This window comes from Gavialis gangeticus, unplaced genomic scaffold (assembly GCF_001723915.1).
Source record: "Gavialis gangeticus isolate Ggan-Ray unplaced genomic scaffold, GavGan_comp1, whole genome shotgun sequence".
NCBI classification, from domain to species: Eukaryota; Metazoa; Chordata; order Crocodylia; family Gavialidae; genus Gavialis; species Gavialis gangeticus.
Genome location: NW_017729019.1, coordinates 3,580,685 through 3,594,801, shown reverse-complemented (window position 1 = coordinate 3,594,801; position 14,117 = coordinate 3,580,685). Strand labels below are relative to the sequence as shown.

General features: G+C 49.9%; 1 protein-coding gene across 4 annotated transcripts in view; it reads left to right on the top strand.

Moving 5' to 3' along the window:
- Positions 1 to 14,117, top strand: part of CUNH1orf106 (chromosome unknown C1orf106 homolog) — a 64,081-nt gene that overhangs the window by 33,255 nt on the left and 16,709 nt on the right. For all 4 annotated transcript variants that reach the window (XR_002096685.1, XM_019513838.1, XM_019513836.1 and 1 more), the window contains exons 3-7: positions 817 to 941; positions 1,395 to 1,517; positions 6,974 to 7,202; positions 9,652 to 9,705; positions 10,025 to 10,280. Coding sequence is in view for 3 of the 4 variants with exons in the window: in XM_019513838.1 (XP_019369383.1) it covers positions 817 to 941; positions 1,395 to 1,517; positions 6,974 to 7,202; positions 9,652 to 9,705; positions 10,025 to 10,280 (787 nt within the window). In the remaining variant the exon portion in view is untranslated. The remainder of the gene's footprint in view (positions 1 to 816; positions 942 to 1,394; positions 1,518 to 6,973; positions 7,203 to 9,651; positions 9,706 to 10,024; positions 10,281 to 14,117) is intronic.

The window sequence follows — 14,117 nt, the reverse complement described above, 5'->3', positions numbered from 1 at the left end:
GCATGCATCAGAGCTCGCCCAGGTCATGCCCTGCAACTGCTGTCCCCCGTCCCAACCCCATCCGTCCACCTCGTGGTTGCCCCTGTGGCACTCTGCATGGGGCCAAGCTCTGCCTGCTCCCATGCAGGACAGCCCATGCTGAACACCGAGCCCCGGCCTTGGCCCCAAGCAGCACACAGCTTCCCAGGGGGGCTGCTCCCAGTGCTGCTGCAGCTGCCTGGGTATTGCTCAGCTATCCCTGCCTCCAGCGGCTCCTCCTCCTCCTCCTGCCCCTGCTATACCGCTCTGGGCAGCAGGTAGTGCTGGAAAGTGATGGTGGTGGCCATGGGGACGCGTGCAAGCAATCACACACCCAGCCAGCTGGGGGCAGAGGGGGACAGGGGGAAGCTGTAGTCATGCACATCCTGCCCCAGCACACATTCCCAGCTCCTGCCCCAGCGCACATCCCAACAGCCACTGCCACAGCTTCCCAGTGCTACTTGCTGCCTGGAGCGGAGTAGTAGGGGCAGGAGGAGGAGGAGCCACTAGAGGCGAGGGAAGCCTAGCAGGACCCAGGCGGTTGCAGCCGCACTGGGAGCAGCCACACCAGGAAGCTGTAAACAGTGGCCAAGGCCATCGGGGGGCACAAGCGGGACTGTAGTGTGGACTGCCCTGGGCTGGATACAATCAATTGGTGGGCACCCACCCACAGGCCAGATACAATCAGTTGGCGGGCCAAATCCAGTCCATGGGCCATATTTTGCCCACCCCTGGTCTATCCCCATTATCACCAGCTTCCTCCGGCTGTTCAATCAGTGCTCATTTTGTCCCCAACAGGCCAGGTAAGCCCCGTGTCACCCCTGAAGGACCTGACCAAGGCAGTGCACAAGCAGCAGAAGGCACTGGAGGCACACCTGGAGGCCTGCCTGCAGGAGCTGAGAAAACTCTGCCTGCGTGAGGCGGTAAGGGACCCTCATCACTGGTGGAATCACACGGGCTTCTTGGAGATGACTTGGCTATGGCTAGGTGTAGAGAAACTAGGAGCTCTGCTGAAAATCACTTTGCCTGGCCATGAGAGATGCAAGGTTGGGGATGGGCATTTCTAGCCAGACCCAAGTCGCATGTTCCCCCTGCCCACTGACTGCAGCCTTTCCTCGGGAGCCCCAGTGGCTGGAGTCAGGTCCAGCAGGAGGACTGTAGGGTTAAACACGGGGTGGAATATCACAGACAGGGTGGCGAGTGCTCGGCAGGTTGTGCATGAGGGACCGACTGCCAGTGCTATGTCACCACTGGCTGGAATCACCTTCTTGTTGAGAAGCTTCTCCATTCATCCTAAGGAAAGGGATACCCATGGTGTAACTCCTACATTCACTAGAAGATGCCTGTGCCACCCTCACTGCCCTTTCCCCACACAGGAGCTAACTGGGATGCTGCCACAGGAGTACCCTCTGAAACCAGGAGAAAAGCCCCCGAAGGTGCGTCAGAGGATTGGCACTGCCTTCAAACTGGATGAGAAGACCATTGTCTCACAAGGAGCAGTAAGGGCCTGACTTATAGTACAAAGAGATCCTCTCTCTCAGTTGGTGTTTGGTGCAGGGGGGATGCAGGTAGACCAACACTGCAGGGCAGGCCGCCTAAAATAAGTGTGGAGGTTCTTAAAATTCATATGACAGTCACCAGTCCTATTACTGATCCTAGTTAGTGGGCACCAGTCCAGAGCTGGCAGGTTCACAGCACAAGAACCGCCACTTGTACCATTGTTGGTTTCTTTAGCATAAAGGCTAAAGAGGCACTGGATCCATAGGGCAGAGACCATTGCAGGCCAGGGTGAAGCACCACAAAGATGGAAACAAATTTCCCTGGTCTTGTCCATCTTGTACCTGTTGTATGAAGGGAGAACAGGGATGTCCAGGGTTGCCTACCCCATCAGCACGAAGAAAAGAGATTTATGGCTTTAGCTTTGGCTAGGTTCAGAGAAGCTGTAGGAGCTCTCCTGGAAATCGGGTTTCTTGGCCGTGGGAGATAAAAGGTTGTGGAGGAGCACTGCCATAGTCTGTCCCACCCAACTCTGTCCATCTGTCCGTAGCCATTTCTGAAGGAAGCAAGCCCAGCACTGAGAGCTAGCTCCAGGTAAAAGGAGAGAAGAATAGCCCTGCTAAAGGGTCTTCTTGGGTGCATCTACCATGCAATTAGCATACAAAAATAAATGCTGGCACAGTTCATGTTGGAGTTAATGACTCCCGGGCACAGTGTCTATACATATGCCCAGGACCACAACAGTTTGAGCTGGGGTGGAGCAGCCCCAGGCTGGCAGCAGGCTCGGGGGGTCGTTCCCATCTCCAGGTTGTGGTGTCAGGTGACAGATGGGGATGACTGAGGCATGAGAGTGCCCAAAGAGTAGAGCTTTGTAGCTAGGCCCTGGCCGGCTGTTGCCTGAGCTGACCAGGTGCAATTTAGGCCCAGGTCAGCATTTACACTTGTGCTTCAGTGAAGTTATTTTTGCTGTCATGAGACAGTACTTGTCCCCGACAGTACTGTCTTATGGTGGTGAAACTTAGTTTGCTGCACTCCTATAGCATCGCACATGTAGAATGTGACAATTTACACCGCAGCAAATTAGTCTACTGAGCCGTTAAGCACACATGTAGATGCATCCCTTAATGCTTGGTTTATAGAAGGGCTCATTAACATGCAATGTTCTCCACCTCTTTATATCTTCTGAAGCTCATTTACCCAACCATCCCAGCTGAGATGGCATGCCTGACCCCAGTAGCAGTTAGCTTAAGGCATGGTGCTGAGGATGGTACTGTTTATTCTCTCCGTGGGTAGTGCAGGGTTGAGGCATAGGTGAGGATTGTATTTGCAGCTGATCTGAGACCTTGCTTGATCCCTGCACTGCCAGCATACCCAATCTTTATCTATGTGGTACCTTAGTAGAAGTCCCTTCACTTTCTGTTGTGGGCAGGGGAGGGTATTTCCTTCACAATCCCTCTACCTGGGAAACCCCATATTGTAGCCATCGTCTGGTCAGCGCTAGGGGCCTAGACCAAACTGTCTCCAGAGCTGGACTCAGGTTCTGAAGCTGCCTGCTTCCCAGGCTAGATTATGCTGCATATGTAGCACCTCTACCTCTGCCAGGCTCAGGAGATAAGAGAGCAGGGCTAGGAAACAAATCGTCCTCTCCTGTGCAGCTGCCATGCAAAGCCACAATCACTGTGAGTAGTCAGGATCTATATTCTGTGGGTCCATCTCAAATACCAATAATGCTGATGCTTCCATTGATAGCATGTGGCATGCACGTATTCTGAGCGGTCCAGTGTGCCCCTATTCCTGGACCCTTGTTCGCAATGTCAAGGACAGTTTGCAATCTGGTTCCAGTAGCTCACAGATAATTCCTAGATGTGAAAGCCACCGCAAACCACTAGAGAAGAAGGATGGTCTAGTGTTAGAGCACCAGACTATGCTGAGGGGTCCTGAGTCCAATCCCTGCTCTGCCACAGACTTCCTGGGTGACCCTGAAAAATACCACAGAGTATCTGAGCCTAGCTGACTTGAGGACCTGGTTGTCAAGGGATGACCAGGATGTGGGTGGTCACCTGGAGCTTGATACTAAGTTCTGCAAGCCAGGGAGCCTGGAGCAGGCACGGTCAAGAGCTAAAAGCAGGGGTCTGGATTGCAGCCACAAGCCGGGGGGTCAGGAGCCAGTAGTCAGGAAGCAGGGACGCAGGCTGGAGCTAGGGATTAGGACCTTGGAACCAGTGGACGAGAACCTGGAACAAGGGTTCAAACCAGGCCAGGAGCCAAGCAAAGAAGCATCTGTCCTGTTGAGTAGTCTACTGAGTACTGAAAGGGCAGATGCTTATAAGCAGGCAGGCACACTCATGCAGGTAATCCAGGCTAGCTGGGGGTTAATTAGCCTGCCTGCTGCCCTGACATTAACAACTCCCTTTTGGAAGGGAGGATGTATAGGAGCATCCAAATCAGTGGGAGTTAGGTGGCAAATCCCATTTGAGGAGCTTGCCCTTTGCCTCTCTAGGTTTGATCTCCCTTTTTGTACAACAGAGGTCAGGGCACTGCTCTGCCTCCCAGGAAGCACCACCACGATAGGGGCAAGAGAGGCTCCTCTGATACATCATGGCGATCTTCAGTCAGCCTTGCAGAGGGAAGGAATTATTTTTTCCCCTATTACATTGGTACTTAATTCAGACCTGTGCTCCAAGACCTCATCTGGGTCTTCCAGTTTGGGGGAATTCTCTTTCCCTTTGTGTGCCTAAATAGTAGTTTCCATGCATGGGAGTAGTATTTTTGGTTCTTACACACTTGTTGCAATTCAGTTCCCCCTACACTGTGGACACGTAAGCATACACATGTAGACTGACCATGTGCGGGGCCCAAATATGAGCATGTGCACTCAGGTCATGAAAATGTAACTGCCCCATTGGGAGCAAGGGTCTAACCTAGATCCCAGGATTTCCCCCATCTAGGGGACCAGGCATCTTACTGAGCCACATCCCTTCTAGCTTGCTCTCCTGATCCAGCAACCACATATCACCCTCTCTTAGCTGTTCAGGGAGCCAGCTTCAGAAAGGGCACAGCAGAAGGTCCTGGACAATGCCCAACCTCTGGTGTGGTGGTGTAACAAGCTGTTATTGCAATGGTGTTGGGACATTGGGGTGCCCCTCAGCCTCAGGCCTTGGTCCACTGTTCTTCTGCTTGTTGAGTGAAGACAGAGTAGGTTTCACCCTTGAGATAACTCCTTATTCCAGCAAACCTCCATCTTATCTGCCCCAGGCCAGATCTTGCAGCTCCAGCAGAGGAAGTTTGCCAGCTTTGGGGGCTTATGCCCTATGGTTTGAAAAATATGGTAGGTCCTCACTCCTGTAGGAGTGAAATGCCTGTAGCTGTAATTGCTCTGAAACCACACCTACTGTAGACAATTAGTAAGGTGTGTAAAACAGCAAAAAAGATTTATTGCACAAGCGACATAAATCATACAAACAAGTTTAACTGGAAGTTGGGAAAACAGAATGCCAGAAATGAACAAAAAGATTACCTTGCTCTGCTTTTTTCTTACTAGAAAGCAATCCTTTTCCTCTGCCCAAGGAACAGTTGTCCTGTCCTTCTTATGCCAACTCCTTTGATTTTCTTCTGTAACTAAACCAGATTATGGAGCTGTGCTTCATTCTCCTGCTGCTGAGTGTGGTCTTTTCCCCTACCCCTTGTTCTAGGCTGCAGAGCTCTTGTGGTCGCCCAGCAGTCTGGGGGCAGAGATGCTCCTGAGCTTCCAGCTGTTGCTCCTTAGAGATCACTCCAGGCATCGCTACTTCAAGATCATCCCTGACCAATGCGTGTTTAAACTGTTCTTGAAAACCTCCGATGATGGACAGTCCACAGCTTCCCTAGTCAGTCTATGCCACTGCCTCACTATTCTAACCATGAAGAAGTTTGTCCTGCTATCCAGTTGAAACACATTTTGCTGCAGCCTCTCGCTGTTTGGTCCACAGCCTGCTCTCTGCAGGAGAAAAGGTGTTTTCCCTCCTCCATATAGCAGTCCTGGGGGCTGGAGTCGCCCAGGCGCTAAGGCACACAGTTGTATAGCCTAGAGAGGTTGCAAGTTTGACGCCATAGCAGAAGTGCTCATGGCGTGACCCTGTCAGATTGCAATGAATCTGCAAATTCTACTAAATACCATGTCACAAGGACGTGAAAAAGAAATGAAAGAATAACAGGCCTTTAGATGTTTGAAGGCAGCCGTTATGTCCCTTCCTAATTACCTTTTCTGCAAGATGAACATATCTACTTCTTTCAACCTTTCCTCATGTGACTTGTTTTCGAAACCCTTAATCACTTTTATTGCCTGCCTCTGGGCCCTCTCTAACTTAACACTGAAAGTTATATCACCTTTCTGGCTGATTGAGATGTATAGCGATCTCAGATGTAAACTCTCAGAGATTCATTTCCCTTCTGCAAGCCAGGGTTCCTCTATTGTCTGGTCTGGAGATATTCTTGATGCTTGCTTTAGCAACCACTTCATTGAACGATTCAAGTCATATCTTAAATATAGAAAATAGAGTCACATCAAATAGCATAGTTCATACAAACATACACATGATAACCCTGAACATAGTTTAGCACTAGCTGTAAATAGAGAAAAATAGAAATTCCCAAATAGAGTATGGGAAAATATCTAGGCATGACACAAGCTGAAGCCCCAACGTCAGTCCTGTATTTGAATGGATCTTTGAGAGGTGGTTAGAGCACTGTGCTGCAAAACTGAAAGATGGTTAAAAAATTTCTGGATAAGGGAGGGGGAGATGTGGAGGGAGTCACGGTCCCCAGCTTCCTGGGCAAGTGCCCAAACCACTTGTATATTAATGCTAAAAGATAGGAGGCCGTCCCTGTCTTTCCTGGAGGTATGCATGTAAGTGGCATGTCTATGTCTGGCCAGGATGTTGTCTTCTGCACATGCTCATGTGTCCACAGTGCAGGGTGCGCTTAACTGCCAAAAAAAATACCACTTCTGCAGACAGAAAACTCACACTGAGGTGCACAAAAGGAAATAGGTTTGTAATTACCAGATGTTATTGCCCCTTCACTCTGGATTGTGTTTAACCCGGGTACAGATGATCACTGGAAATGACCTCTCCTCTTTTGAATTGCAGGGGCATGGAAGGCAAGTGGATCATCTTCATAGCCTTTGAAATCATAGAAAGCCCAGCTGGGTGGCAGTGGTATAAATGGGGTAGAAGTGAGGTGCAAGGTTATAAATGGGGTAGAAGTGAGGTGCAGCAAGCTGGCTTTAGAAGAGCTCAGCTGGCTATCCCACCAGGACACTAGAATTCAGGGGTATTGAAACCTAGCTGGTTCCTGTTCTATCCCAATTGGCTGCACACTGTAAAAATGAGTCGTTTTCTCTTGGCCTTGAGCATTTTGGGGTGGAGGGTAAATTTGCAGGCTCTGTTCCATGGATTGTATCTCCCCTCACTCTGCACAGGACCCTCTGAGCAGGCTGGAGAGAGACCTGTCTCTGCAGATGCAAATTGTGCAGGCTGCTCATCACCTCTTCAGGGAGGAGAACATTAGCAAGCAAATCAAGAAGCGGAGGAAGAGTGCTGTGCTGAAGGAGGAGAGGAAGATGAAAGAGCTGGAGAATGCCCTCAGTGAATGCCGTCTAATGGCCGGACAGAAGCCCATGCCCAAGGCCAGCACCACAACCGCTGAGGGTGAGCCATGTGCATCTGCAGCTCTCAGCATACTGCTCAATCAAAACCTTCTCAGCTTTAGAGAGTGGACATGGAAGCCATTTGGGCAGCTCCATATGGTTAGCCAGAGATCAGCTCCTGTTTGACTTTCCTAGCAGCCAAAGAGCAGCTTGGTCCTATGTCTAGCCGTGCCACTGGCCAGGCTATCCTGGGAGCGGCACTGAGTGCCTCCACCTGCTGTAGGGTTTGTCCTGCCCACCCCCCCAGGACAAGCAGAGCCCTTTGGTAAGCAGAATGTGTCCCATAGCTGCAGCCTGCCCCAGTGGGCAAGAGATGACACCTGTAACTCCATAACAGCATGCACTAAGCTGTGCAGGGAATGTACTTCGGCTTGCAGGGGTTGACCAATGGATGAGCCCTCCCAAGGTCAATCTGCAGCTCCCCGCTACATGGACTTCCATGTTGCCTTACACATCTTGCCCCTGGCTTGGTCACACTGCCCATGGACAGTCATACATACCAGGTTTGGAAGGGCTTAGCAGTAGATACGAGGAAGGGAAGCACTGATTATCTGGTCCCTGCAATGTGGGGATTCCTCCAGGACTCCTGAAGTTAAGATGTCCTGAGCATTCAATCTTACAACCTTTATATTAGCTGGCCACAAAATAGCTACCAGTTATAAGGCTTTCCCCCAGTTTGTGGCAGCACATTCTAGAATTAAACTATTCTAGCTAAAAGGCAAAGGCCTTGGGGTGAGTGAGTGGGGAAATGGGCCATCAAGCTTTCCCTATAACTAATGGAGATGCTCCCTACAGTGTCCTTAGCTGGGAATTCAGGTTTCATCTTGTTAATTCTGTTACCCATCCCACTTTTTCTTGAGGGTGAACACGCTCTCCTCCAACTTCATGTTACCGCCTAGAGTTTCTTTTCTCCAAAACTTATGGTTTCTCCTCTAGGACTGCCATAGCCTGTCTGTCTCCATGAAAATTTCCCTTGTGTTACCCCAGTGAAGGGCTGTGGTCAAGGCCAAAGACAGCAGTGTGCTTAATTAATTAATTAATAATATTTTATATTTTTACTGGGCCTCAAACCTCTTTGCATACATTAATCCAGGGGTTCTCAACCGGGGATACTTGGAAAGGTGCTAGGGGGTACATGTGGGCAGGCAGGGATGGAGCACCACCACCCACCACACCACCGCCTCCCAGGGGGCAAGGGCAGTGGCTCCTGTCTGCATGCCACACAAGCACCGCCCAGCTGGCTGGACATGGGGAGTGGGGAGCTTGCATGTGGCAACAGCCACCATCATTCACCACCCCGCATCACCACGTGCAAGCCCCACCCCTGCTCTGCATCCAGCTGCTGCCACCAGAAGGGGTATACTCCATAAAAGAGGTTGAAAACCCCTGCATTAATTGGTTAAACTTCACAACAGCCCTGAGAGGCAGCTAGCTATATGGCTGAGATTTATGTGGCTGAGAGGTATATACAGATATTTTGAAGCATGTCTGAAATGCAGCCTCCTCTTGGGTAAGGGACAGAATGCAACAACGAATAACCAGCAACAAAGAATAGTCTCCAAGTGAAACCAAAGAGTCTGGGATGGGTTGGAAGGATGGAGTTTACACTGGAATTTGGTCTGTGATGCAAATGAAAAGGAATTTTTGTATCTACTCATCTTGCTCACAGTTTTGCGGTGTCCTCTCTGCCAGACAGCTGGGCAGATCAGAGGCAGCTGCAATTGCACAGACTCATCTCAAAGGAGAGAAGGGGAATGCTAGATGTCATGACCCTCTTACCATCACGTCCCCTTAGATCGGTCAGCCAGAGTGCCTGCAGGGAATGGATAAGGAGAGAAAGCGCTGCTAGGGAGAGGACAGTTCTGTCTAGGCTCTCTGGTCTGGCATTTTCCAGGGGGCATTCTGAATAAATGCTTGGAGGTGGGGCTGAGCTTCCCCCATCATGAAGAATGCAAGCTGTGGGCAGCTGAAGTTGAAAGTGTATAAGAGATACCTCTTCTTCATAAATTTTCTCACCATGTCTCGCCTCTTCCTCTTGGGGACATGCAGCCACTTCCTTTCTAGCACATGAGAAACTTTGGGAGAAATGTTTCAAATACACCTGAGGGGCTTAGGAGTACATGCAGCATGGGTGACTGGTGCCTCCCAAGTCTGGGGGGGCACCAGATCACCAGTGGGGTGGAGGGGGTCCCTCAGCGGCTGATCACCAAGCCAGCAGCGAAACCAGAAGTGCACTTCTGGTTTTGCAGCTGGCACTTCCAGGGGTTGCACAGCCGATCTCAGGGGATGCACATGCACCCGCTACATGTCACCAATGCGTGCATGCATGTAGTTTTGATGCTCAGGGGGTTCTACACTCCTAAACTCAGAGTCCTTATCCAGATCTCTTCTCCAGAACAGTCTTTTCCCCTTCTCTCATCTGTGTTGCTTCCCCTATTTTTTCTATCTAGAGCTGAGCATATCAGATGATCGCTCCTTGTTGGACACCAACCTGCAGGAAGAAGGTAAGGCATTGACTTGATGCTGTAGCCAGTGAGAGCCACTAAATCAGTGGGGGCTGAATGGGTAGAGCAAAGCATGGCATGCTCCTGAGATGCTGCATGGGTGGTGTGTGGCCTAAATCTGAGTTGTCTGCTTCATGCCCACTGGAAGCCCTGATCTGAGTGCTATTTGATTTGAGCAGAACCGTGCAAGTACAACTACAGGGGTGAACTTCCGGGCCATAACAGGACTGGAGCTCAGACCTGCAAGGAGGGGGCATGTTTTACTATACAGTTTTCACTGTCTTGGCCCATGATGGCATATCATATCATTCCCTTTCAGAGTACTGCCACGCTCCAAATCATCAGGCTGTCCCAGAACTCCTGGTGCCAGTTGAACCAGGCACCCCCAACGGCACCCTGGCTCTGCCCTCCTGTTTGGCCCATCCCAAGAAACACAAGGGGCCACAGCCCACGTGCTGTGAAATAGCAGGGCTGGAACGCACGCCTATCCAGAACAGCCCGTGGAAAGAGACCAGCCTTGATAAGCCATATGAGAAGCCCAAGAAGCCATCTTTGGAGTCTAGCAATGTATCAAGGTATCGGTCGTATGTGATACCACCCCTCTCACCCCTATCTCTACTTTGGGGATCCTGCCATCCAGTCTGTGTTTGGATCTGGAGGATAAGACTGGGAACATACCTGTGTAAAGGAAAGAAACAGTTTGGCTTCCTAAGGTGGAGAGTTAAAAAAACCAGGTGGTCAGTGTGGTCCCATAGGCAGCACCATTCCCTCTGAGCTGAGCTAGCGTTAGGGTGGCCCCTGTGCACCTGTCAGCCAAGTTCAGGAACTGAGGTCGTGGAGATTTACGCTGAGAGCACTCATTCTGAGAGCATTGTCTTTATACCTCGTATCCTGGCCAGATTCCAGCTAATCGTGGTGTTTTTGCTTGGTTGTGGTGCTCTTCATTCCTTGTACTAAAATGTTGTGTTCTGTGCTGCTGCTTTCCATGGGTGCACAGACAGGTATTTGGCCTTCTCTCGCACATCTCCTGATGAAGGTACTGTCTTCTTTACACTGGTCTTATTCAGTTTCAGTTGCTTTATAAACCCATGCTAAGCAGGAGTTTCTATGAACACCTTACTGGGCTGAACATCTTTTCCATTTTCTCTTCCTTTCCTTTCTTTGCCTTTCCTTCCTTTTATTTCTTATAGGGAGTGTGATGTCCTTGGGTGGAGCACTGGTGCTAGGAACTGAACCTTTGATTTCTGAATCTAAAAAGCACATGCCTATATTGCCAGGCCTAAAGGAGCCAGCTGTTTTAACCTGAAGGCTGTAGCATTCCTAAGGCTCTGCGAGTCTGACCTTTGTGGACAGCCAGAAAGTCTGTCTACACTGCAGCCACTGCCTCATCCATAGAAGCACTAGGTTCTGGTTAGATGAGGACAGAGTCCTACCTCTCAGCTCTCACATACCCAACCTCATACAGAGTGACTCTGGATCTGAGGCCCAGCACGGGTTCACTGCCCAAGTATTTACCTGGCTTCTCAGATTAGTTTTGGTTGCTTGCATTGAGCGCCACGCTTCCTCAGCTACACCGCCGGTCTTAGATATGATAAAGCTGGCTTGGGGATGTCTGCACTTACTGCAGTGACATCATACCCAGAGCCACACTGCTTGAGAATGGGTTAATGACAGAAGGGGACAGGGGCTCTGTCCTCGTCTAACTGGAATTCAGTCCCACTCTGTTACCAGGCGAGGAATCATGCCAGTATTGGGAGACGCTGGCTGTCAGCTGTCCCACATCTGTCTCTGCTTGCTGTGTTTCTCCCCTGCATCCTAGCTTTTATGCTGTTCCCAGTCCGTGTGCCCAGCCGTGCAATTCAAAGGATGTCCAAAATGCCCCTATACTCTTTGTCCCCAGGTATGCACAGGTCTGGGTCCAGGACGCTGGCAGGCAGGAGGGGGTAGTCCCAGTTCATAAAGTGATGCATAGAGACAGGATTGGCATCGGGCAGAACTGAGCTAGGTAGACAGGGAATCAGATAACTAGGCCTGTCCAGAGCAAAAGAAATCAGTGGGATCTAGTGGGTTCAGCACTGGACTTGGAATCAGCCAGCCAGAATTCTGTTCCCAGCCCTGGCACTGGCATGCTGGGTGACCTTAGCCAAATCACTTCCCATCCTTCTGCACCAGTTTTCACTAGGGGTGCACAGATAAGGATTTTCTTGGCCAATATCGATAGCCAATGATTAACCAACCGATTATATCGGCCGATGCTGATCTAATAACCGATATTTAGTAATAGTGCAAGGCATTTTAAACTATTAATATGAATAAACCTTTTTTTTGGTTTGTTTTGCATTTATAACACACACACATCTACGTACTCTGGCCCTCGATGAGGATGGCAGTGATTGCCTTATTCTCACGCACGTCACCCCTTCGCCCATGGCTTCTACCCTCTCCCCATGCAGCCCGTGCTGCCATCCTGGGCAAGCAGGGCAGACATTTGGGCGAACAGCAGCACTGGGCACATTTAGAGCCCCAGAGCATGCTGCTGCCTCAACACTAGTGGCCCTGTGCAGCACAGCTCCTGCGGCTGTGGGGAAGAAGCCCCTTTTGCAAAAGCACCCAGTGGTGTGGGATGCCCCTCGCGTGGCACATTACCCTTCCTGCACACAGCCCAGCATCTCCACAGCAGTCCCAGCACTCAGACCCTGGCCAAGGCAGCTGCAGCAGCAGCAGGAGGCAGCAATGGTCCCTTTGTTGCTGAGTGCGGTGCCCTGTGACTGCTCCCAGGTGCCCCCTCCTGCTGCTCCCTGGGACCTGCTCACTGTAGTTTGCCTTGGGCTCAGACCAGCAGTGGGATCTGGGGACTAGACTTCACTCACTAGAGTGCTTTGGGCACATGGCCTTAATTATTACCCACAATGATCAAAAAAAAAGCCAATAGCTAATAACGTGGTTTCTCTTTTTATTGGTGCTGGTCCAATAGCCAACTGATATAAGGGTGCACCCTAGTTTTTGCCCCTCCACCTCTCACTTCTGTGTGCAGACTGTGAGCTCTCAGGGGCAGCAGGTCTATCCAGCACCCAGTACAATGCAGCCCTGATTCTGGTTGCCAGCCTTGGTTTCTACTTTAATAGGAATAAAGGCTTGTCTACACAGGAACACTCAGAGAACTTAATATGAATGAACTACAAGTGTGACTTCTAGTAGATAAATAATTAGTGAAGTAAACTAAATCAAATTAAATCCACTCTAATACTGAATGGCAGTGTCTTTGGGCATCTATGCATGTACTCTTGCAGGGGGGAGAGGGTTTTTTTTAATTAGAGCGGCTCTAATTAAAGCACTCACAGCATCGCATGTATTCAGTGTTCCATGCTTCAAAATGGTGGTGGGTGCACTTGAACTAGAGCCTGTTGGATGAGCTTTAGTTAAAGTGCCCCTGCCACTATTTTGAAGCTCAGGAATGCTGAATAGATGTGATGTGGAGGCTGCTGGAGCACGTTAATTAGCACGCTCCGGCAGACTCAATTAGTCATACCAGAGCAGACATGTGGCACATGTGTAGGTTCCCTATGTGAGGATGTAATGCAGTTTAAGTAATGCACTTTAAAAGTTGATTCAGACCCGTTTTCCTGAGTGTCTTATGTAAGCCCTAAGAGAGGCGATAACACTGAGATCCTGGGAGAAATACAAATGGTGTGCATTTTACATACAATGTCAGTGGGATGGGGGAGCACAGGAAAGAGTGTGGGATAGCAGGTGACTGTATGGATGTGAGTGGAGCACTCTCTTAGGAAAGGGAAGAAAAGCTAGATGCTGTAACTACATGAGCCTGACTTAAATCCTAGAACCTGTGATTTTTAGGACTCCAGCAACTTTTCTAAACTTGTAGTGTCCAGCAGTGGGATGTTCTGTCCTTCCTGAACTTCTTTCTCTCAAGCTTTCATACCACTGAGACAACTCCATGCACTAAATAGCTGTTGGGTGAAGGATGCTCTCCTTCAACATACTGGAAACCTTCCACATATAATCATTAGCAATAGTCAGGTCCTTAAAGGACTCTACAGGGTCCCTGACACTTCTTCATTTTCAGAAAATATGCTCTGCCTAGAGAAGGGATTTTGGCTTCAATCCATTACTTCTATTTTTTCATTTTTGTGGCTGATTGGTTTTGGCTTGGGACAGAATAAGATGTCAGTGTAGGAGGTTACAGGATTTGGGGATATAAGGTGCAAGGGGGAGTCACTGGAGTTCAAAGGTAAGGGCTGTAGTGTTGGTGTTAAAGGGTACAAGGAGGTGCCAGTGTTGTTTGGGATGTCAGTGTGGAGGCTTAAGCGTAAGAGCCAGCTTTGAAGATTAAGAGGGGAAGAGGGAGTCACTGAGATTTGGCGGTAGGAAGTCCCATTGGGTTTTGGTTGACG